The sequence below is a fragment of the Polypterus senegalus genome, chromosome 3, assembly GCF_016835505.1.
Source record: "Polypterus senegalus isolate Bchr_013 chromosome 3, ASM1683550v1, whole genome shotgun sequence".
Classification (NCBI taxonomy): domain Eukaryota; kingdom Metazoa; phylum Chordata; class Cladistia; order Polypteriformes; family Polypteridae; genus Polypterus; species Polypterus senegalus.
In genome coordinates, this window is record NC_053156.1 from 211,267,675 (window position 1) to 211,294,020 (window position 26,346).

Genomic DNA, 26,346 nt, shown 5'->3' on the forward strand with positions numbered 1-26,346 from the left:
TGTAAACAGCCACGGCAAATAAGGGTGATTAAAATTTAGAAGACGAATTAAACTACTGAATACCTTATCTCAAATTAACCCTATGGCAAGAAGGCACACTTTTATGCTAGTGTTATAAGATACAAAGATTCATCTCTGTTATATTTTAATACAACATATTTTGCAAAGCCTGTTGGTTCTGTACTTTGAGCAACCAGTAAAAGACAATGTTTATTTCTTTTTAAATGAGGAGGATTGCACCTGATATAGGTAGTGATGTTACATCATCTAGTTTTATTGTATCTGGCAGGATGTTTATGTACACATGTGACGTTGTATATTTTTACAGTAGTGTGTGTTTATATTAGGTTGATGAAAAATATTTAAAGACTGTGGTTATTGCAAACAATGTTAATACTACTGAAATGAAGATGAGTAAGAAGCCATGCTTTACACATGTAAAAAGCAATGAATAGTACTCCAAATTTTGCAGTCAATGTACAGAACGTTTTGCCTACTTTTGTGGAAATTCATTTCTTAACATTCATAGTAGTTTTGTTGCATTGGAATAAAAATGAGCGTACTCTTGTACAAACTAAAAACCCCAATAATAAAGTGGTAAAGGGGGTATGGCACCAACAAGCATGGCGTCACAAAGAGCAGCATTGTGAGGAAATCATCTGCCAATGTCGCTTTGCCTCAAAATAAATGAGCCACGGGTTTACTTGGGCCACTGAGCCTTGTTATCTGTCACTCTCATCTTGGCATCACAGAGGAGTTGTGGGTTAATGAAATCTCACTGTTCACACATAATAAAATTAAAAAGACAGTGCAATTCTCACCAGGTGCCTTTATTGGTAATAGTACTGTCAGTTGCCCTAATTACATTAAGAAAACCAAATGGCTCTAGGAAGCCAAAATGGGCTGATAAGCTAACCATCATAGGCAAAAAAATTCTGCCTGTCCCAAAAGCGCATTCCTTTCATATATGGACATTTGCACAGTTTTGATGCTGTGCGAAACAAGCCGTATTGTGTCAAACCATTAGGCTATGAATAGACTATAGAGAAAGATACTGTAGTTATAGCTTTCTGTATGCGGAAGTGAATCACACCTATGCTATTTACTCTACTTTGGCTTCTAATCATGAGAAATGACAACAGGTAAGCCAAATAAACTGACAGAAAAACAATAAACTTCCTAAGTGAAAATGCACATTATTGACCCACTTAAAAGAGAACTACAATAGAGCCTATCCATTTTATTCATCACTTTTAGCTTTAATATGTTTGTCACATAAACACATATAGTAATAATTGCTTTGTTACATGAACTATTTGCTGCATTAGTTGACTTATAACTGGTTAGGCCGCATTTCCCTGCTAGATCAACTGTATTATTGTTTCCCAGTTTCACTAAAATGTTGAGCAAGGATGGGTCAGAGTTGCCATAAATACACACAAATTCTCCCATCTAGGTTTCTTTTATAAATCCCGACTTTTGTGTGAAAAGTTGCGTATGCACATTTTGAGCCTCCTTTTGTGTGTCTGCAAGTTTTATAAATCTAACCCCTACTCTGGGTGATTGGGTCTTAGGAATTTCCCACGAAGAACTGGTGCCTGTTGCACATCCTGTTGCCTCTGTGACACTGATAACTGATAGAAAGTAACTCAAAGAAAACCCATGTGGAAGCAGATAATGGACAGGGATGAAATGAATCAAAAGGACCTTGTTGCAGTGAAGCAGCCGCACCAACCACTGCATTCATACGTGTTCTAAAATTTCAAAAGCTCTCCTTTCATGTAATCATTTATTTAATTAAATACTTATCTAAGTTTGTCATGGGTTCCGCATTGATAATGTTGGAAAAATTAGAGTATATAAAAGCATAATTTCATACTTATTTAGACAAACTAAGGTCATTCTGCTCAACAATGTGTTCAAGGAAGACAAAGAGTGAAAACCTAATGGTCACAAAGCTCCTGTTTTCAATTACACCATTAGTTAGCTCACTACATGAATCAACAGTTGTCCCTGTGAATTAAAGTTTTATGTTTCAGTTGTATGAAATTTACCATTAAAAAGCGTGCTAAGCGCCATAAAGGCTTATACTCTCCTTTATAATACTGAACACAAATAACACACATATATAGGTTATTAACTTTAGTGCACTAAATCTGAACAGAAAAAGTAGCCAGTATTTCCAGAGAGTAAACAGCACTAGTCCAGCGTGCAAAGGACAGCAGCATTAGGTAGAAGATCTAACCAACAATTTTAGGGGAATTCTAAATGTTTTTGCAGCACAAGTAGTGATGGCAACTTTGTAAAATACAATAAATCCATAAGGTCAAAGCTGGCTGTTTATTTGAGAAAACCAATTTCAAGCGAATGTATTTTGTATTAGAGATAATGGCAAAGGACCATTTTCTAAAAGCGAACATGGATTTTTTTGAAAAATCCAATGACTTAGCCTTATTACTGGAATGAATTGCTTTATTAATGTAAATAAAGGTGACATATTTCTAATCAAAACTGTAGAATTTCCAGTGTCTGTCAACCTAGTAATTGTACTGTATAAAAAAATCCTTCTACACCAGAGATTGTAAAGTTCAGTCATGGGGGCCCACAGATTTGTTTTCAAACATTTTAAAATTTGTGACTTGTTTTTCCACTAATTGATCTCATTGGTTAGATAATCCTTTTTTTTTCTTATTCTGCATTCACTATTATTCAGTGCAACAGTATGAGATTTAACTTTATAAGTTTATAAATATACTTTTATCGCAATATCAAATGCATAACTCAATTTTGTCACCCATTTTTCTGTGAAGTGTACTAACTTAATTGTATCCTAATACTAATCATTAATGACAAATGAAGTGGACATAAGAACAGATGATACCGAATGGTGTGAGGCTACAGCTATAAGTGTCATACCCACTACAATACTCATTAGTAAATAACTGTTTAAATGACCAGTACAACTGGAAAAATGAAGTGAAAAGCATTATGAAAATTAAAATCTTAAAGCAAAAAAAAAAAAAAATCACTTTATTATACATTTGTAACATAACTCAATGCTTGCTACATTTCAGTGATTAGCAAACCCAATTTTATTATTTATATATTGGCACCAAACACAGAAACTATTAAATAGATTGCTTAATTAAGATAAGAGCCCTACTTAAACATGGAAGTTGGTTGGAATGAAAATCTGCAGCCACTGTTGGCACTCAGACCTGAATCTGAGAGCCAATGTTCTATGCAACTCATTCTGAATATTCCAAATTATTCAATATAAGTAATCAACAGGTCTTGCATATTATTCAGAGCAATAGTTAGCTTGGCAAAAAAGAAATCAGAACTTTAAAGTTAATTTTCTCTTAACAGTAGTATCAATGATTCAAAAATATAACAAGATAGTAGATTACATGTTGTTGGTTTTTAAATTTACTTTTACTGGGTAATCTCAAGTTAGATTTATGACAACTTTAATTGTATGCTAATAAAAAGGTGCAATTTCGTATGAATGTATTTCTTTAGCCAACTTGTTGATCATCTTTCTTACAAATCTTGTAAAACTCCTAAATAATGCATCTTCATTGACTGATGTCTCCTTCATTAGACAAATCAATAGAATATTGCTAGGAATCAAAGATTTGAAATGTGACATTTTTCTGAAAAAACTAAGCTTGAATGAATTCTCCACCCAAAAAATTATATTTTTTATACATTAAGCACCTCATGTATTTTGTTGTGATAGCTGATAATTTTTTTAAAGCTCATGTTTCATGTAAAATGGGGATAAAGCTTCTGATAGAATATGCACTACAATATCAAACATCCATGAAAAAATCCCATGTTATTCTTGTTACATACAGTAATCCACAAGTCAACTCATCCAGTCGTATGGTCACAATGTCCAAAATGGAGTTTTACATAAATACTGTTAAATAAACCAATTCTGGAAAACATGCTCTTGTTTACAAGCAAATGCTTTAACAATCTAGTTTAGGGGGTGCAATAAAGAGAAAGGCTGCATCGTGATTCACCAAAATTTAGTGAGGTGCATTGTCCGACTTTATCATCGTGCAACTGGTGTCTTGCAGTGTGCCATCACTTGTAGGTCATTTATTAGTTACGGCTCCTGTTCTATAATATGAAAAGAATCAAGCATTGTATATGCAATTATTACCTGTGAATAAGCCATAGAAATGCACATTCTCATGGGTTCCTTGCTGCGGTGGAGTGACCATAATGGCAATTTTTTTAAAAGAATGGAATTTGGACGTTGCAATGATCCATACAGAAGGACGAGTTCTAGTAGTAATTTCTGACCAACCATGAAATGTCACTGAATTTGAGGTTTGACATTTTTGCCAGTGGAAGGACAAGGAGGACTGAATTGGATGCAACACGTGCTGCCTACACTTAGCCCATCTGTCCTGCTTGCAGTAGCTCAGCAGTTTTAACCAGTATCAGTTTTTTAACTGCAGAGTGTGGGTGTTTTCAGTGGACAAAGATCATCGACTGTGTTCATTGCTTTTTGGTGTTCTGGCACCTGTTGCTTCAATTTTGAGTCTCCAATCCTCTCAGATCCTTCAGTCATTAATTGTGTCATTTCCTTGTGGCGCTTGATGCTTTCCGGCCTACAACAATCACCGTACTGTCATTTGAGGGTCTAAGCTTCATGGAGGACACATGTACAAGATTATTGAGATTTATAAAGTTAAATTGTTCAATTTGTATTTAAATTGCATGAACCGACTTAAAAGCTTGTTTTTTTTAAGTTCACTTTGTTCACCTGCAGTTCTCTATGTGGTTCAAATTGTGATTCAAAAATTAGAAATTGTCATCTTCAAATGTTATAATATATTTGTAGGGGGTGCGAACATAAATCAAACATTCTCTAAGGGTGCAGGGCATGGAAAAGGTTGGAAGCCACCGATCTAGATCAACACCCTTAATCCCTTAGCTTATACTGTTAAAGATATTTAAATATCTGCAGATGTACAAATTTTTGAGATCATGCTTTTTTGACTAGAATTGAATATGTTTAAATTAAAATTTCTTTATTATATACTTTGTATTCTTTTGATTTGGACACATTATCAATATTTACTACATGTTTGTAGCTTTCTTGTGATATGACAACTCCTGTAAATGTAAAGGTAGAGAATACACAATACAGCAACTTAGTGTAATTTCTTCAAAACTAAGTGATATTCTGAAAGCTACACCTTTGGTTACAAGTCCAGTACACTATACATGAACTCAGAAATAACTACAACTTGGTTTCAACAAATCCTTTTGAATGGTGGCTCTCAACTCTGATCCTTGACACAGTCTGCCACCCGTTTTTTAGGCTATCTAATGTCTTGGTGAGGTGCCACTAAGTTGTTCTCAACTGTTAATTAAATGGCTTGTTTCCGTTCTCTGTCTCTAGTCACAACTATTGCCAGAAATGAGAAACGTCATAGCTTTTACAAGAGCTGATCCAGTGTCAGGTTGTCCTTCATTTCACTTGCTTGTTAAGACAATTGTTTTTATAAATAAAAGTCAATCATCGATAAAACAAAAAACAAAGGCAACCAACAGTAGAGCAATAAACCATGCCATTTGTACCCTTATGTGTTCATAATATAGCAGCTGCTTGAACATAAATAGAAAGAATTAAGAAAGAATATGCTAAAAATATATTATTTTCAACATTTTATATTAAAATGTATTTTAATGTAGGGAGATTCTAATGGAAGAGGGCCCAAGTTATGATGAGTTACTCAAGTAATAATGAAGCAATAGAAACAAAACAAATACAGTGCATACCTTGACAGATGTGTAAACGTTCCAATCACATTCGTTGTTGAGGATGGTCGCCTTCTTCTTGCAAACACAGATTGACACGGCACTCCATATTAGCAAAGGTATCCACAAGGTGTGATGGCAGCAATTTTCTGTTTAATGTTTCGCTGTAATTGTTCCATTTTACGAAGCTTGTTCTTGTACACTTTTCCTTTTAGCTCTCCCCAAAGGTAGAAATCCGCAGGTGACAGCCCCGGGGAAAGAGGTAGCCATAGTCCCTTTGAAATGACCAAATTGCCAAAAAACGATTCAATCTGTGCCAAGGTGTGAGCTGACGTGTGACAGGTTGCCCCATCTTGCTGGAAATAACCTTCACTGATTTCACGGTCATCCAAATAATAGGGGAGCTGCCAATGAATGAACTTTGTGTACACAGGAGCTTGCTGTAGGTGATAGATGACAACATTCTGCTGCCCGCCGACAGTCTAGACAGAAGGGCGCCATGCCTCATTCATTCATACATTTATCCAGGAATATTGTGATTTTTATTTCGTTTGGATTTCTTCATTATTATGACAGTAATACATCATAACTCAGGGCCCCACCCATTAGAATCACCCTGTGCATTATCGTTTATACCCTGATAAGAATTGCTGACATGTTAGAAGAGGAATGGTGCATCTGATATAATCAGGTTTCTATTGTTTCAGGACAAATATTCATCCAAGCAATCATCTCTAAACTCAGCCTGTAATATCATAAACCAGCAAGAATAAAAAGCACACAAGAACCCCATTTGAATTTAAAAAAGAACCTTCCTTTCTCATCCACAAAAACACAAGCAAAATCCTCCAAACTTGCTTGTACAGTAAAAAAAATAATAAATAAATAAAATCTGTCTTCATAAAATTCTGAGGTAATTAGGTTTTTTTACTCCATTATTAAAATGTTTGAAATTGTGTGACTTTGAGCATAAAGTTCCTCGATTATGACAGCTAAATTTATCTCCTTATCAAAAGCAAGGCACATTCAGGTTGCCTACTGTTCCTGAATTCAAGTACTGGTGTCCTCTGCCTCATTCCAGAGCATTGATACTGTGGTCTGTAGACATCAACTTGAACTACACATTGCCAAGGTGAGTGCTGAGAGAAGCCAAAGTACTCTGAAAGTTATTCAAGAGTGCCATACGAAGTCAATCAAGTTTGGGAACCAATGCTTCAAGAGTAGTCTCCAAGCTACAAAAGGGACATAGCAGTGCTAGAAAAGATCCAGAGAAGAGCGACTGGGTCAATTCCAGGGCTGCAAAGTATGAGTTAGGAGGAAGATATTAAAAGTGGTGAGCATTTTAAGTTTAAGCAAAAAAGATGAAGAGGGGGCATGATAGAAGAGTTTAAAATAATGAAAGGATTTAGTGCACTGGATTGAAATTGTTATAGTAAAGTAAGTTTACTGAAAACAAGGGGACACAGTTGGAAACTTGTTAAGGGTAAATTTCGCACAAACATTAGGAAGCTTTTCTTTACACAGAGAAATGTAGACACAAGGAATAAGCTACCAAGTATTGTGGTAGACAGCAAGACTTGAGGTACTTTCAAAACTAGACTTGATGTTGTTTTAGAAGAATAAAGTGGGGTTGCTGGGTTGAATGTACTGTTCTCATACAGATTGTTCTAATGTTCTACTGTAGGCACAGAACTCCCTCAAAGGATGATCCTCCTTAGCAGATTTACATTTAGCTTTGACTATCAACATAAAGCTAAATTAGTTAAAGTCAAAGGAAAGTAAAGTTAAATGGATGCAGAAAAAGGGTTTGAAGCATAAATAATTTCAAATACGTGGGAGAGAGTGATACACATCTAAACCATGCCACATGATAGTGAAGTTTAAAACTGACTTATTGAATAGGATTGACTGTACTGGAACAAAAGACACCTGAAAACATCAGAACACCTGAAGAAGAGCAGTATAAGGGTATTCCACATCCTTGGTGAAACAGAATGAACTGCAAATTAGTTTTGCTCCAATATGTGCATTGTCCTAGTAGCTGATGAGACTGGTTAGTCTACTGAATCACTGTGCGCTGTAGAAGACTACCACCTCAGTTCTTGTATGGCCCAAATAAAGTGCCTTAAATGTTGCTCAACAAGAAACAAGCACTATACTGTATAATGCCATTCAACAAAATGCTGTGAGACTAAAGTTCACTTTGTTTGCAAGTAACTTAATTCTGAATCCTTCTAATTAATTGTTACATTTCTTTAAGAACATGGTTTAATGGTAGCATAAACTCCCATATATGAGGATGGTGCACACTACAGAAAAAATCAGGAACATCAAAACCACAAGTTTACCAGTTTGTATGCACTACATTTAAAGAACAGCAATGAATTTTATGTGGCCATCTCTGACAAATTTAACACTATTAATGGGCTAAACATAATCTTCATTTTTTAATTCAGATCAATATTTAGAAAGATTGATAGATATCCACCAATTTTCTAAACCTGTTTTTTCCTGTACATGTAATACACTGGAACAACCAGGAATAATCCTTCCTAAAGCTTTCTTTTAGATTACTAAAAAAACAAAGCAAATATAAAGTTGCAACTTCAAAATTCAAAATTAGCATTAAGTATTATCGGTTCACTTCTTGAACCTATTACTTTAGTAACTTTAATGAAAAAGAAACCGGTTTTCAATGAAATTGTTAAAAAATAACCCTCATAGTACCTGCTATGACACCCTCATCTATACAAGAGCATCAGACACAAGACATGTTCTTGTCTTTGGGCAGGTCCACAGGTAGTCACAGGGCGCCGCCATGCCGACTCTCCCAAGTACTCCAAATGCCTTTCATACTCGGTCAATTTAGTCTTCAGTTCATCTTACATGCACTTAGAGGTGTGGGAGAAAGCCAGACTACTTGGTCCCTTATTTAATATAAATAAATGCATATCCTTTGACACTGTGATAGTGAGTTCTACATTTTCACCTATTCTTGGAGAATACTACAGTACTACAACTATACTCAGGTTTGAATTTTGCTTTGTATCGATTGTCAACTTTGTACTTTTCTAATCACATGGACTGCATATTATTAGGATTTGCTTTTGCAAGTCAACTTAGGTGAAGGCATCTACTACATAAATAATAATCTTCCATGATCACAGTTTTTTTGTATAAAAAGGTGAAAATGCTGAAACCTAATTAATGATGTTGCTTTATCTACAAGCCATCTACATTGTTACTTAAAAATAACAAAAGCAAATGCTGTATACTTTCTAGATGACAAGACAGTGAGTATGGTCTAGCCAACCATCACATCTCAGATACTGTAACTTTTCACTCAATAAGTGGCTTGTTTAAGGTTTTGGTATTTTTTTATTCAGGAAAACTTAAGGAAACATCATTATTGTTTTTGTCATGCCATTCCTGTCTTTGCTTTGTAAATTATAAACCTCACTTGATTACTGATATTGGGAAAGTCAAATTTAATTTATGCAAAATTGATATTTCAAGCAAGTTTTTGACATGAAATCTAAGTGAGTAAACTTGGAGGTAAATAATTCTATGAAATTTCTATAATTTTAAACATTTGGAACACATTTTCTTAACTCTTAAAAATTCTTCTTTGAAAGTGTAAATGTGTGCTATTTTCTACAAGCACAAAGTATGGTAGCAAGTGGCATCTCTGCCTCTGTACTTAGATCTTGGTTTGATTCACAACTGCAGTGCCTTCAGTGTAGAGTTTGCAAGTTCTTTTCATGTAAGACTTTGGGTTTCTCCTATGACAGGGGTATCAATCACGGATCCTGGAGGCCCACAGTGGCTGTAAGGTTTCATTTCAGACACTTTCTTAACACTAGAATTACCAGAGCCTACGAAAAAACTCGTAATTCCGTCCCACCTTAAACTGCTTCTTAAATCCCTTCACACCTCTCCGCCAGCGTCCTTTGTCCTCTAAATGTGCTGATAAAGAGAAGCTAGGAGCAGCCGGCTATTCCATCCCCCACCAATTTAGAACGTGCACGAACTTCTCTCAGCTCATGCCTTGATTGAGTATCTGGGAGTGAAGTGGAGTTTTAGAGTGGAAATAATAGATCGTTGTTTGGAACACACGCATTTCATGTCTGTTCCGTTTCTACAGTAATCTGTGTCAACACATTGTTAAAACAGAAACTTTTTTATATTCTAGTAGTAGATGACAAAATGTAGGCATAAACTATATAATGTATGAAGCCTGAAGTCCAAATAGCAAAGAAACATTTTCACAAGAATAACACAATTGCACTTTTATTCAATCATATAACTGCAGAAACAAAAAGCCGCCTTAACATGCGACATTGACACCAGTTTACTATAACTGACTCTGTGGTTCAATAGATTAAGCCCCCGCTTGGGAATCACGGGTTCGATCCTGCGCCCCTCCCTTTTGAGAAGTAAACTGTTCTTAGTCTTACTGTTTTAGAATAAAAACATACATTTGATTTCAGTCTGTAACAGCCGGTGCAATTTATGATCTTTGTAAAGGTTAGCTTTTTTTTTTTTTTATTCACTTTTCACTCTCTCAGTCTCGTTCAGAATCAATCCATACAACCCCATCTGACACGGCTGTTTTCACTAAAGACGCTATAGCTCTGCAGTGTACCACGATGCATACTAACGCCCCGGTTCTGACACACAAACGCTGGCGAAGCTGCCTTCTTCGTATCTCACCGTCACTTGCTTTTCTTTTTATTCAGTTTTATTGAGTGTTCCTGCCAGTCCCGCATGTTGCTGTATGCTTTTCTTTTGCACCCCAGGACATGCAGAAAAGAAGAAAGAATGGTAAAGACCAACTTCGGCGCTATATGCAATCATCAGACACTCCCCATCTGCCCGTGTCGTTCAAACACAGGAACATATATTGGTGTAAAAGTATAACAAAAGTGCACTTTTATTCAAGTGCACTTTTTCCATCGCCTTTTCCTGTAAGAAGCAGTGTACACACTTCTCTCTATGCTGTGGTTTCTATTACACACCTGAAAGAAAGACAATATATGTGAAAATATAATCGCACTAATGCAATATTATTTGAAAACGAACAGCGTCAGATCGGGTGTGAATTTATGCAGGAACTGGAAATTCTCTGATGCGGGACCTTCCCCCAGGGAAGAAAGTACAGTGTCAGGTGCTCATTCAGTGTAATAGAAACCATAGCACAGAGAGGTGTGTACACGGCAACAAGTACACGTGTCGTAAATGTAGGAAGGACGGTCCTTGGGTGTGTGGGAACTGTTAATATTTGAATGTGATGATTTTATATAGCACGGAATGAAAATCTGCACTTCTTAGCATTGCACCATGCAAGATGTCATATCAATCGCCTACTGTATCTTGCTTTCTTTTTTCTTCGGTTATACAGGTAGTTTTGAATAAAAGTGCACTTGTTTTGTTTGCGAAATGAAGTGTCTGCGTGCACTTTTCGTGGCATTACACGTGTATTTTTTGAGCATGCCCGTTTGAGCAGTATAAAAAATATTGAAAAGTATAACAAAACAACGGGCAGATGGAGTGTCTGATGATTGCATATAGCGCCGAACTTACTGCTCTTTACTATTCTCTCCTCTGCGTGCCCTGGAGTACAAAAGAAACAGAATACAGGCGCTATAGCTCTGCGTTGTACCACGATGCATACTAACGCCCCCCCCGGTTCTGACACACAGACGCTGGCGAAGCTGTCTTCTTCGTATCTCACCGTCACTTGATTTTCTTTTTATTCAGTTTTATTGAGTGTTCCTGCCAGTCCCGCATGTTGCTGTATGCTGGATATGTTCATATGTATTGTCTCTTTCTTTCAGGTGTGTAATAGAAACCACAGCATAGAGAGAAGTGTGTACACTGCTTCTTACAGGAAAAGGCGATGGAAAAAGTGCACTTGAATAAAAGTGCACTTTTGTTATACTTTTACACCAATATATGTTCCTGTGTTTGAACGACACGGGCAGATGGGGAGTGTCTGATGATTGCATATAGCGCCGAAGTTGGTCTTTACCATTCTTTCTTCTTCTGCATGTCCTGGGGTGCAAAAGAAAAAGCATACAGCAACATGCGGGACTGGCAGGAACACTCAATAAAACTGAATAAAAAGAAAAGCAAGTGACGGTGAGATACGAAGAAGGCAGCTTCGCCAGCGTTTGTGTGTCAGAACCGGGGCGTTAGTATGCATCGTGGTACACTGCAGAGCTATAGCGTCTTTAGTGAAAACAGCCGTGTCAGATGGGGTTGTATGGATTGATTCTGAACGCGACTGAGAGAGTGAAAAGTGAATAAAAAAAAAAGCTAACCTTTACAAAGATCATAAATTGCACCGGCTGTTACAGACTAAAATAAAAGGTATGTTTTATTCTAAAACAGTAAGACTAAGAACAGTTTACTGCTCAAAAGGGAGGGGCGCAGGATCAAACCCGTGACTCCTTGATTCAAGCGGGGCTTATCTATTGAACCACGGAGTCAGTTATAGTAAACTGATGTCAATGTCGCATGTTAAGGCGGCTTTTGTTTCTGCAGTTATATGTTTGAATAAAAGTGCAATTGTGTTATTCTTGTGAAAATGTTTCTTTGCTATTTGGACTTCAGGCTTCATACATTATATAGTTTATGCCTACATTTTGTCATCTACTACTAGAATATAAAAAAGTTTCTGTTTTAACAATGTGTTGACACAGATTACTGTAGAAACGGAACAGACATGAAATGCGTGTGTTCCAAACAACGATCTATTATTTCACTCTAAAACTCCACTTCACTCCCAGATACTCAATCAAGGCATGAGCTGAGAGAAGTTCGTGCACGTTCTAAATTGGTGGGGGGATGGAATAGCCGGCTTCTCTTTATCAGCACATTTAGAAGATAAAGGGCGCTGGCGGAGAGGTGTGAAGGGATTTAAGAAGCAGTTTAAGGTGGGACGGAATTACGAGTTTTTTCGTAGGCTCTGGTAATTCTAGTGTTAATTAGTAACCACTTACTTGTTCTACTATAATACTGCTTTTGTCTTACTTTTATTTTTTTTTTTTCCTTAACTGGAAACAAAATATTCCTGGATAGCCACCTTTTTCATGCCAGTCTTCTAATTTAGGTCAATGAAATCAACTATATAATTCTGTTTTCATTCTGCCACATCCATCATTTACAGGACTGATTTTCTTTCTTTCTGAAATCAGCATCTAAATGTGAAGCAGGTCACTATTTCTTAGACATTCATTATTTTTTTTTTGTTTTCATTTATCAACTACTTTTGATTGGCTAAATTTGTCAGAGCAATTTTCACAGTAAATTTGCTGAGTTTGCTGGCAAACTTGTTCGTGAATATTTTCTTGAATGCTCACTGTGCACTTGGCTTAGACAAACTACTTTTTACTTTGTGCCCTCCCCACCATAACCTATCATCTATGCAAGAGAAGCAAAAGCTTTAGATTTGTCAAAAATTTCAGTCTCTGGTTTTCAACGGATCCCAACTTTTTAGAGCCCCTTGATACCAAAAACATTTATATCTCGATAATGGGTGTGTACATCTGTGTGTCACAGTTTCTTGAGGACGATCTAGATCTAAAACAGCTGGATAGAAAAATACCAAACGAAACTTACGCCTGTTATGAGATGACAATATGATCATTAGTTTTTGAGCCAAATTGTGCAAGAGAAAGAAGCACACAAATGGAACCCTCAAATACCGTAATCCTGCAATTAATTATGAACTCTTCTCATACATGGCTATGGTAATGACCTATTTTATGATCAGAAAGGTCAGCATCAGAGGGGTAAATAATTACTGAAATGTTATAGAATAGTTTGGGTAACTTAGTTCTTAAGTTGCAAAGCCTACTGATGCTCATGTCTGAATTGTTTTTTCTCAGCACCCCAAGATGTTTTGCAACACCAGCATAACATAACTGAACTGTGGCAATCAATCTTAGAATAGACAACCCAGCACTGATTCTAGTACTGTTTTGTATGTCTGATCAATTTCTATGCTGGATGAATTTCTTCCTATGGTATGGATTTACTAACTGTTTTACTGGTATGGTAGAAACTGGCATAAAACTTACATTTAAAAACAAAATATGTACACAGGAGGAAAACGGAAATATACTGGTGTATTCAGGTCTTTAAGGACTTGTACAGTATGTGGTCTGTGTGTAATACATGAGCCTACTCCTTTAGTAATATAAACCCAGAGTGCCATGCATTTGATGCAAACAGGAAGGAGCAAAGAATGAATGTGTTTTAGTGTTGAGCTTATTTGGTAGCAGCGGCAGTGAATAAGCAAAAGCCTTAGGAGTAAAAGAAAACAAAAATTCTGTTTGCATTTGTTTGGTCAGGGTATCAAGACTCGGTGAATTCATGCTTCTTGTTCCTGTTGCCAAAGTCTGTAAGAAATTTTACTATTAATGATATTTAATTCTGCTAATTTTATTTCAGGGGAAATGTTGGTGCAATGGTTAGCATGGCAGCCTCACAAGTTAGGTCACTATTTGGCCACAATAATCGTTCTAGCATAGTTAGCAGATGCTTCCCTAGTCTGTAGGAACACTGAAAAAAAGGCATTACATTGTTATAATCCACTGAACAATAGTTCAGTTTCTCTCCTACCCCCTTGCCACCAATGCATTTCTCCAAGTTCTGCAAAGTACCCAAACATTTCTGCAGTTTCGCAAAACAAGGCAAAGTGAATTCAGTGGGGTTTGCTCATCATTAATTGAGACTAATTGTATGAAAGATACAGGTACACATGGGATTCAAGTTAACCTGATCATGTGTTGATTCACTTTGCTTCTCCTTTTTTTAGTGAAAAAAATGAATCCATTAAAATGAAAGTCACTTGTAATTTAGGCAAAAGAAGTATGGTAAATTAGCAGCAGTAACTGCTTAATAATTTAAAAAGTGACTTAATCAAAAACCTTTAGCCACTGTGGCCCTCCAGGAACTGAGACCTCCAGGCCTTCTAATCCCTTCATCCTTCGTTCCAGAAAAAAAAAAAGCTTTAATCTGAAAGGGAATTCACTATGGATGAATTCATGTAAGGATTGTCAACTGACTTTCTTCCAATGTTCCCTACAACTCTGTACTGAAAAATAGACACTAGGTTCAGAAAATATACAAAAAAAATATTTCATAAAGAAGAATATTATAATAATACATAGGAAAGTTGAAAGTAAAATCAACCTAAATGTTGACTAAACAGATTCCAACATGTAGAAATTCATTTCAAAACTGATTGGTTAATAGGTAAATAGCAGTTGGTTGTGGTCAGGTGAAAACACATCATGCAAAACTGTTTGAAGAATAATGGTTAAAATGCTTCATCCATGTTCAGGACCATAACTTAGGACAAAAGCAGGTTTGAGAATGCTATGGTACATCATTAGAATGAAATAGATAATTTCTCATCATTAACAAAGTGGACAACCATCCATCCATCCTCTTCCGCTTATCTGAGATTGGGTCGCAGGGGCAGCAGCTTGAGCAGAGATGCCCAGACTTACCTCTCACCGGCCACTTCTACTAGCTCTTCCGGGGGAATCCTGAGGTGTTTCCAGGCCAGCCGAGAGACATAGACATAGTCCCTCCAGCATGTCCTGGGTCTTCCCTAGGGCCTCCTCCCGGTTAGATGTGCCCGGAACACCTCACCAGGGAGGCGTCCAGGAGGCATCCTAAACAGATGCCTGAGCCCCCTCATCTGACTCCACTCGATGCGGAGGAGCAGTGGCTCTACACTTTGAGCTCCTCCCGGATTACCGAGCTTTTCACCCTTCTTGTCTAACAAGTGCATTAATATCCTTGTTACTTGGATATGCTTTGAAATTGACCTAAATGAACATTTTAACACATTTTGAAAGTCTAAAAGAAAACAAAATTGTTTTGGAGAGGTTTATTCTGTTTGTTCCTCTGAATACAAGTTATTCTAGTGGATATAAATACAACCAGGGGGTTTTTCTCCTCAGGTAAAATGAGACTACAGTACTTACACCAGCATTTACATTCTTTTGTAGTGCCTTGAACATTTAAAAAGAGGTAAACTAAGTAATGTTTATGATAAAAATAGCAGTGCAAGCCCTTATAAGCAGATCTTTTAATCTTAGGGGCCAATGAAAAAGTCAAGTTTTTACAGGTGCAACAACTACCCTTTTAGGTTTTAAAAGTTGTCGCACCCACAAGACAAAGCACAATTTTCAGCCACAGCACAGGGAAGATAAAATACACATTCTGTCACACACTACATTCCCTCTTAACACAATATTAACAGGAAATCACCAATACAAAGATTTTCCTTCGTATAGTTGTAAGAAAAAGGCTTACCTACACATTATAGTAAACTTCTGAATTAACTATAAAAAGGTAAACACATTTAAATTGGCCTTTGCTTACTGAAATTTACATTATTTCCCTTTGTTTTTTCACAAAACACAGGATGCTCCTTTATAAAACACCTGATATATGTACCGTTTGCCTATAGGAATGCAGGAACCAATTTCTTTTTGACTAAAGCATATTTAGTTTTGTTGTACAACTACAAAAGTCACACCTTTTCTTTTTTTTTTTGATCTGTGTTCTAAGCTTTTAGCCAACAGAAGGAGATAAAGGACTTCCCTGATGGTTACCAGCATTTAAAAGTCATACTTCATTAACATTCTCAGATGGTGTGTTTTGTAGCTGTCATTAGGCGTCACCTTGAAATCCAGCTTTGTATTCTTGCCAAAAAGGCTGTTAACAGTTCGAGGCTGGAATACCTAATAGACAGTCATCATTTTCTCAACACTTACTGTCTATTTATTAAACTTGGCACTTTTAACACCACTCAGAGCACATGAAAAGAGTAATATCTCTGCATACACATGTTACTATTAATAACCTTCAGTTCAAGATATTTCATTGTCATATACTGTACTGGACTGTATATCTCTCATACTCTGGCAGTGAAGACAGCATTCAGAAAATCTGCATGATTGAGCTTCCATATCATTCTCGTTGGATCTTTTTTTGTGAAAATTATCAAAGGAAATCCCATTGCACTCCCATTAGTTGTTGAGGTTAGAACACAGGAAAGGAATTCTTCTGTAAATCAGTTTTTTAAGACACTGTAGCATTTTAAGACATCTAAAAAAACAAAGGTCACTATTCTTTGATTTGTTTGTAAGGCAGTCTTCTGTGTTACTTTGACCTAAAAAGAAAAAGAAAAAGAATTATAGTGGGCATATTATAGAATCATTGATACCTTTTGCAGAAATTACATTGAGCAAGCCACAGTATTCTTGCAAAGCACAGTGAACAAAGTTAAAATAATGCTAGTCAATATGGAACCATTTCCTGTGTAATTAAATGGTAAACGTATTACAGAGTATACAAAGTCAATATTTTACAATGAATTCCTAATTAGAGTGCACTTTTGCAGCAATTACCTGAATAATTCCAATGTTAACTATATGTACAATCTGAGTATAATCTGAGTAAGTCTTCAACGTTTGTAGGTACATAAAGTATTTATTTTTCTTTGTAAATGTAACAATATTTTAGTCTGTTTTATAAGGCCTGGCTATAGTGTTGCTATGCAGATCATTACATAATAAAATTATTAGATCTGATTTTCTTCACATTTCATCCATTTCTGGAGTCATTCCAAAACAGTTATTTATATTCAATCAGTCAGGCTGAAGAAGAAATAATAAAACAACCCTTTCCTTGTCATTCAGAAAGGCATGGAAAAAATCCTGTGAGCCTTGAAGAAAAAAACTCTGTTACCCTTTTTTTCCTACATCGCTATTAATTCAGAGGTTAATTTTAAAGCTGATTGGTTGTATGTAAATATCTGTCATGGAATGGCTGAAATGCTAGGAAATCATAACCACTAAGTTATTACTGTATCAGTGGATGTGCATAAATGTAATCCATAACATAATGATTTGTTATAAAATAGTCTCTTTGATTTACATTTATAATACTTTCCTGATGTATTGCTTATTGGTCTTCCTATCTCAAAATAATTTTGCACTGCAGGGGTAGAATTCACTGTCTTCAACTCTCCGTATGGATCTTGCTTGGCAGCTGGGTGTAAGATAATATAAAAAGTGTAAAAATATAGTGCATTGTAATCAACAAATAGACAACAATTTTTCTTATTTCACTTGCAACTATTGCAGCTCTTGCACAGTGTATATTGCATAATAATATCTAGAGGCCCAGCCGCGAGACGTAATCAGCTCCTAAGTTGAGAGGTGACTTTAAACTACTGTGAACAGTTTGACTACTTGGCCAATTAAAGTTAACATGTTGTTCTGCACTTTGCCCTAAAATATAAGGCAGAGGAATGTGTAGGTACTTTATAGTATTAAGACAAAACTTTCATCCTGCATAACCTATATTTTTTAAATGACACTATTTAATGAAAGGAAGGCATTGTCTATGTTTATATATATTTAACGATAGCATGGAAGCATACAATGTGTTTTTAATTAAAAGAACTTCTATTGTTGTTGGAAAATAGTTTATCTCTGATCACAGCCTTTTTACAAGAGAACAGTTATCCAAGCCTCTCTTTTAGCTTTCACCTTACAACCTTAATTCTTACTTCTAGTTTTATTCAGATTGTTAACTAAAAAGCAGATGATCTTCATTCACAAGATGCTAACTGAAGTCAATACAGATTCATTTCTACAGTGCTTTTTTATTAAATCTTACAGCTGTTTAATAAATGTGTATCAATAGGCTTTATTTCTATAGAATTTTAAACTATTATTACTTTCATGTTTAAACATAACCTCTTTACATAGGCTTTAACTGATTTATATAGCAGGTTTGTTTGTGCAAAAAAGCTACCTTTATTTGCATGTCAGATTAGTGTACATAAATTTATCACATTGTTTGTGCAATATCTTCAATTATATAACATAGAATAATACAGGATCTCACCCCCAAAACTGGTTTAAGTGAATTTGACAGGGTAAAGTTAACACTGCCTTATCTGCTGCTGCTTGCTCTTTCAATAATTTTCTGAAATAGCTTTGCCCGTCCTCCAATAGCTAAGGCTTAAAAGCTACTCTAACTTGATAGGAGCCACCTCCTTCCCTTACTGTTCCATGGCAGCTCTTTGGAAAAGGAAGTAGACATTTAATTTTTTTTTTTATTTTTACAATATTCAAATTTACAATCTATTGTAAAACCTTTAATCTGCCTGAATGGCTAGACTGGGAGCATGGGAACGGAGACTTGACACCTCTCATGGTTCATTTTCTGAAAGGGACTATGGGCAAATCCAACCTCTGCTACAGTACATTAAAAAGCTGGCAATCTGAGAAGTAAAGGTAGCTTTGAAATTTAGGGTGTACACTTCCCATTGCCTTTTTTGCACTAACTTTCACTTGCTTCATGTTAAAAGGCATGACAGTAGTTACAATGTGTATCTTGAATATAATATTTAGAGTTGGCATTAAGCAGTTCTAAAGTTTAGATTCTTGGATCTGTGAGTTCACTGGAATTTTGACTTTGCAGTCTTTCATGGCCACATGAGTTTTCTCCCATTCTGCCCACATTCAATTTATCCTAATTGGCTTCCATGGCTTCCCTTTGTCTTGTCCTTATTGCTGGGACTAGAAACCTTTAATGGAATTAGATCTTTCATAAAATATATAGATGCATGGAAATACATTGTGACAGTTGTTAATGGGATAGGCATATTCATAAAATAAACACAGGTTTGTGACAGTTGAGTTCAATACAAGGTTTGAAAGGAAGGCTTTATTAAAATAATGGGATTTTAAAGTCCATATTTAGTATTCTCCTTAAATTGGTGAACTTCATAAAATAATTAAACATATTCCCTTAGAGTGTTGAACTAGAAAACTGAAAATTTTAACTAGGGTTTTAATGTACATTGCAATTTTACTATACATTAATGGCTGATTAGTACAGTTTTTCATTACCCTTTACAGTATATAAATACGCTGGGTGTTTTAACTTAATTTGGCCTAATTTACTTTCTAATATTCTGTCTGTGTTACTTTCATTTTCTTTTTTTTACAAATCAGTAATCCAAGACTGGTACGCAATCTAACTAAATGTGTAAATTACAATTTTAACAAATTTCCATATGTATGAGATTAGAAGAATGGAAGGAATGCTGTGGTACTTACATATACATTGGCTGTAGTTGTAAATGCGATGTCTTCTGTGGTCCCTGGTATCCGTAAGAATCAAAGCCTCCTATAAAGTCAACTGACAAAACAAAAAAAAAAGATAAAATTAAAAAATAGAATATTCTGAAAACCACTTAATCCAAAAAGAGCATGTATTCCCTAAACTTAATTTCATCTAAGTTTAAGCATTTCTAGGCACAAGGCAGCAGCATATTGCAGTGCATTATCACTCAAACACCAACGCTTATTCATATTCAGACAGTGTAGAATAGGTACATCTTTGAGATGTTGAAGGAAGAAGGGCTATCTCTTATCTTTGGACTGACATGGGTAAAATGTGCCAATTAATTTCTTCGGGGACAGTGAGGTAATGGCACTAACAAACAAGCAGCCATAAAACATTTTAACCTAGGAAAATAATAAAGATATATGCATAAATATATGGTGTAAAAAAATAGAATACATATTGTTATGGTAAAATCAATATTAGTAGCAAGCTAGTATTGTTCCGTGTACAACGAAACTTGCATGTCTGACCAATACATAACTGTAAGTGAATAAAGTGAACCATCAAGAGGTAATATACGTTTTACTACATGAAGTGTTTTGGCTTGAATAAAAACACACTTGTTTTTTTTATACATTAACCTTTTGTGAAAGTGTTTATTTAATATTTGGACTTCAGTCTTTACACATTATACACTTAAATGTCTACGTTTTGTCAATTATTACTAAAATATGAAAAATGTTTCTTTTTTAGTTATGTAATCAACATTAATTTGCATTTCTCACATTTCCTGTCATCCAACATTTGGCCAGATTGTTGTAGACACGGAACACACATGAAATTTATGCATTCCAAACGACAATATATTTATTATTTACTCTCTAAGATTCCATGCACCTCACACCAAGACAAACAGACTTTAACTCTGAGAAACTTCTCTGCGACTTGAGCTGTGTCAGTGGGGGGATAGCAGGCTGCTTGCTGCTTGCGCTGATCAACTCATTTACAAAACAAAAGATGCTGATGGAGAGGTGCGGAGGAATTTTTGGTGACTTTATCTTTATTACAAAGTTTTCCATAGGTTTCAGGGATTCTAAAAAGAAATATATAGCATTTATCTTATCACGAAGAGGCAGTTGAAAAGGGTTAAGGAGACAGTTTTCTAGGAGCTGGCTTAAGAAATTGGCTGATGTCTTTCATGTACTGTACCCAGTAAGACTTGATAGTTTCATGTACTTGTCATGTAAATACATTCCATAAAATTGTAAGAGCTGAACTGAAGTGATATGGAGAAGGAGACGAATGTGACAGAGTGAGACTTTTATTTTGGGTGTGTAAGCTGGCTGTTCTCTCTGCTGAAAACATCTTATGTATTTTAATCAATCAGAGTAAATATTCAGATGATGTAAGCCAATGAACCAATTAAAGCAAATGTTAAGATTAATTCAGGGCTGCCACATAAATTCAGTTAGCAATAAGTATGACCCTCTGTCTTTGTTCTGTGACTATTTTGTGACACTTCTGCTCAAGGTAATATCTTTTAGTAGATTTCTGTAACAGGGTGCTGGTTCCTAACTCAAAGAGGTCCTAGTTGAGGATAAATTTCTTTCTTTAATACTAAGGGGCTCTGCCCCCTGCTCGCTTCGCTCGCCCACCCCTGGGTTTGGTTTACCGGGTATACAATTTAAAAAGATTGTTAGTTTAATGGGAATTTTTACATAAACATTATTTTCACTTTTATTTTAAAGCCTTTGTAAAAACAATACTTTATTTCTGGCCCAGGGCATGGTTACATCTCTTTCCTGCAGGACGTATAATGCTGCTCGCGTTGTGAAGGGTGTGCGGCTGAATGTACGCTAAGGAGATGCCATCGGATCATCTGCTGTTCTTTCTGCTGCTGGCGATCTGCCTGTTCTGCTTGTCTTGCTGCCCGATCATTTTAAAGCCTGTACAACAGCTGTCCTTTTGCCACTTTGCATCTCTGTCGCTCGCGTTGTGAAGTGGGTGGGGGGGGTGCAGGTTAGTTTGACTGAACGCACGCTAAGGAGAAGTATTCTGATCATCTGCAGGCTTTTTGCTGCTGGTGAGCTGCATGATTTGCTTGTCTCTTGTCGTTGTTTTAAGAGCTGGGAGCACATGAAGCGTGTCTGCCAGCAGCAATCCAACAACTGCTAGGTTAGATGTCCGTGGACTTGTTTTAATTGATGTCTCACTACCTTGTCTCGCGTGACGTTGTAAACACAATACTTGTCCTTTATTTCCGGACCCAGGCGTGGTTAAATCTCTTTCTCAGGATGTATAATGCTGCTTGTGTTGTCAAAGGAGGGGCGGCTGAACGCATGCTAAGGAAGTGCCATTGCGCTGCTATCAGTCTTCCGTGCTGTACTCCACCATCCCTCAATCGGACCTAACAGTCACTTAAAACAAAAAAGGCTTCAACCTGGCTGGGATGCTACAATACTTTTGAATTTTACTGCTTTCATATTCTTTACCTTTCTCTGCAAGTATCGCACCATTGTTTGTTTGAGCCTTTCAAATTCCACTGCTTTCATAATCTCTTATCTGCCTTTTTTTCACTCCAACACTTTTGTGTCTCTTTTCTCCGCACTGCTCTTTCTTCTTCTTTTGTTGACATTTCATCTATAATGCATTGTCCTTCTACGCTTTATATGTGCTGAGAGCACAGGATCTGTGTGTGCTATGTACCTTTACACGTCTGAGTGTTATTTGATATTGTTTGCGTCTTGCGGGTCTTTTAAGTGTCTTCTGAGAACTTCCGAGAAGATCACATATCGTCGCCCTGCTTTTCCTTTTTCAGGATTTTTTTTTATAATAGAGAGATATTTCCAATTTTTTTCTAACACACAACACATTTTCAATCTCTGATGCTATGATAAACAATATAATATCAATATCAACTGAATATCATTTTAAGAAACAACTACTTTTTTTTTTTTCTTCCTTATAGAATTTTATTGTACAAACATTGAAACGTAATTCACTGTGGTTGCTGTCCACGGCCACGGCCAAAACCAACTGAAACTCCGTGGCAGCTCCTGCACCTGCTTCTGCTTTCTTGTCAGCACCCGGTGGGGCAGCAGACCGCCTGTATGTATCTCTGTCAGCTTCTCCACGGGCCAAACGAGCTGGACGCTCTCCTTCCAAACCTTTTGGTCGAGGTCTGGCAGTTTCTGGACGAGTCTGCCTGCAGAGGGTTGCAGGTACAATTTCAGGAGGCAAATGCAGGAAATCTCTGAGATACTGGATACCCTCGTTGGTCAAATACCAGTAAAAGTGGCGCCAAGCAAACTGCTCCTTGATATACCCGCAAGATTTCAGGGACTGCATGGCCTTATTCACGTGCAAGTTGGGGACATTCTTATCAGCCAGTTCGGGGTGTTTGGCCAGATGCACATCCTTTTTGGCCACCATCACACCCTCCTTGAACAGGAGCTCATAAATAGCAATACGGTTCTTCTTGGGCATCAACATCTCTGCAGCTTGCAGTAAGACCAGAACCGAAAAGAAGATTAAGAAACAACTACTGCATATTATAGCAAAATGCCCTGTAGAATGGCAGTAGCATTTTATAGAGAGAAGTGCTAGTGTAAATGTCAAAAGAATCCATTTATGAATGTTTGAGCTTGTGTCAAGAAGCACACTACATTTTTATTCTATTTATGTTAAACATCTACCTAACACTGTGTATATCGTTTAAATGTTCTGATCTGGAAATATTTTATAATTACTTAACATAAAATCACATAATATCAAACTTACTTAATTCAACTCAGGTCACTGGAAGCCAGAGTTAATCCCATCAGCACTGAGCGGAAGGTATGAAATGGCCCTAGAAAGGGCACCAGTCCATTGCACACACCAACACTCACACATAAGCTAATTTGAAATTGCCAATTAACCTAAAGTCCCCTTTTTAAGGAATTTAGGGAGGTACAATGAAAACACAAAGAATGTAAAAACTCCAAATGAATTTTATGACATCATTGCCCACATACTGACTAACACAAATCCATGTTTGCAGCTTCTGTTCACTCAGACTCCCATTCTAGGTCTATTCAGGAAGTGGCATCTATCTCAAGGTTCAAATCTGAAGGCCCACCTGTTTTCTTTCTCCCTCTCTCTATATCCTTTTAATTGTTTTCTCTGATTACAATTTTTAAAGCTTCCATTTGTTCACTTTTATAGTAATGATGGCACTACTGAGTTTACTTTGGTGAAAGTTTCACCCAAAATTGATCACTTTTCCTTGAACTATAATTTTTTGCCAACATCCTCCTTTCCCTAATTTAATACTCTAATTGTGTTTGATTTCTATATTTCTTTTTGAAGGGTACTCACAGATTAAAAAAAAAATAATAATCGTAAAAAAAAAAAACCTGTCCTACTGGTGTTTGTCACTCTTTCTTTAATTGTTTTGCTGGTTTATAATTTGAATTGTACTTCTTTTGAAGTGCAGAGATAACTGGAATTACTAAAGAAGGCAAGCCACTCCGGGTCCTCATAAGAGACCAGACCCTCTTTTCTCAGGCCCAATATGGAAGCTTTGTTTTTTTGTCTTTTGTATTTCTTTGATACATTGTACTCTCCTTTCATCATTTTTCATATGTTTTGATACAAGCACTTTTTGCATCCAGCACACAGTTGCACATAAGAATGCTAATTCACATTTCTCCAAAACGAAGAAAGAAAAAAGAAAACAAATATGCAGAAAAAAAGGGTAATTATGAAAAAGGACCAGGATGCTTGAGAAAACATGCTTTATTTGTGCATTAAACATCACAGCTTTATAAGAAGCTGAATGAAAAGAAGTCAAAAGATTATTATAACTAGCTATTAAAATTATTTAGTTTATAATAACTATTTAATAAACACCCTCCCACTACATGTGATTTCAGCAATATTCTGTTCTATTATAAATTCAGAAAATGCTCCATTAAAAACCTTCTAGATACGTAAATTGTCAAAGAATACACTTAAAATTTCACAAAGCCTTTAAACCGTCACAAAATATTTTCCTTTATATTCTACTAGCTGTCCCCTGCAGCTCTGCCCGTGTAGAAGTGAAACAGGACAGTGAGGAGGGCCCTGCCTGGCTCCCCACTCCTGACATCAAGCTTCCCTCTCCCCTCAGGCCACAGCCTCTCTTTGATTAGCATGAATATATCGCTCCTGCAAGAGAATTATGATTCTTAGAGCGATGAGCGAAATCACAAAATCTATCGGAATGCTCAAGCAAATTCTAGTTCTCTCGTTCGCTAAGCAGATGTAAGATATGCCCCAAGGCTGGCGTGTGAGTGAGGATGGCCCCGCCCCACTGTGTCTCTCTCAGATTTGTGCAAATAAATTGATACTGCAAGCGAACTATGATATTTAGCGCAATGAGAGAGGTCGCAAAATCAATGTTCAAGCAAATTATAGAAAAAACCCCAATCTAAATCCATTAAGCAGTTCTCTCGTGAAAAGCAGAAAGACATATAGACAGGATTTTATATACAGTATATAGAGATAAAAAGGAATCCATTAAATGTTTGACCCAAAGGTCGTTTGCGGACAGATTCAAAACTCAACATCCTTGCAGCAGCTACCATATGTATGTTAAATGACATAAATTAGCACAGACAGAGTTCAATTTAGGTATAGCTTCCTAAGCACATGGGTGCAAGCTGTGGCCAAGTAAATGATGGGCCCCACACATCAGCTTTTATGTGCTTAACTGTCAAAAATTGAAAGGTAAAGCTTAACAGGCCTGGACTGGATCAAAATCAATCATATATTCATATTTAATGAATAACTGATGTGATTAAGGAACAACAGAATAGCAGAAAAGAGAAGAGCAAGCCTTGAAATGAACAAAAGCTAGACCAGGGGTCTGTTCCAGAAGGAGAGACTAGTTAATCCTGGAACTCAAAACCAGTATTAGCTTATATTATATTACCTTAGTTGAAATGTAATATATTAAAGAAAGTGAAGTAATAAACTGTGAAAAAGGCCTCAGAGAAGTCATCCTGTGCTATTTGTCAAATAGCAAGAAAAGCTATGTTAATAAATTCAGATCTTTTATTGGGTCCTTTAATTAAAACAGATGCTATTTGAGTTTGGACAGAAAACTTGTGTTAAATGCAGCAACTTACATTTTTAATTGGAAAAAAGAAAAAAAGAAAAATTTGAAATTGCTGCTTAGTAAACAATATGCTTGTTAGCAGCATAATGTGTCCTACATTTATAAACCTGGTAAGCATGTCAGCCTCGTGTCTTCTTGATAAATTACATTAGGCACATTTGTGGCTTTATAAAATATTTCTAATATGTTTATTATTTGTTTGTGTCTGTCATACAGTATATATTTTGCTAAGAAACAGGTACTATACG

The 26,346-nt window shown here is 36.3% G+C and overlaps 1 protein-coding gene and 1 pseudogene across 4 annotated transcripts in view; both read right to left on the reverse strand.

The window, feature by feature from the left end:
* Positions 1–15,684: 15,684 nt before the first annotated feature.
* The window catches only part of nkain2 (sodium/potassium transporting ATPase interacting 2), a 1,134,729-nt gene continuing 1,124,067 nt past the window's right edge, over positions 15,685–26,346 (reverse strand). For 2 of the 4 annotated variants that reach the window (XM_039748404.1, XM_039748407.1), the window contains 3 exons: positions 19,947–20,028; positions 17,749–17,862; positions 15,685–16,981 (listed from right to left, as the gene is read on the reverse strand). In XM_039748404.1, coding sequence (XP_039604338.1) covers positions 17,793–17,862; positions 19,947–20,028 — 152 coding nt within the window. In that variant the 3' untranslated portion in view covers positions 15,685–16,981; positions 17,749–17,792. The remainder of the gene's footprint in view (positions 16,982–17,748; positions 17,863–19,946; positions 20,029–26,346) is intronic. The other 2 variants (XM_039748405.1, XM_039748406.1) reach the window with 2 other exon arrangements.
* LOC120525803 lies at positions 22,902–23,478 on the reverse strand (annotated as a pseudogene).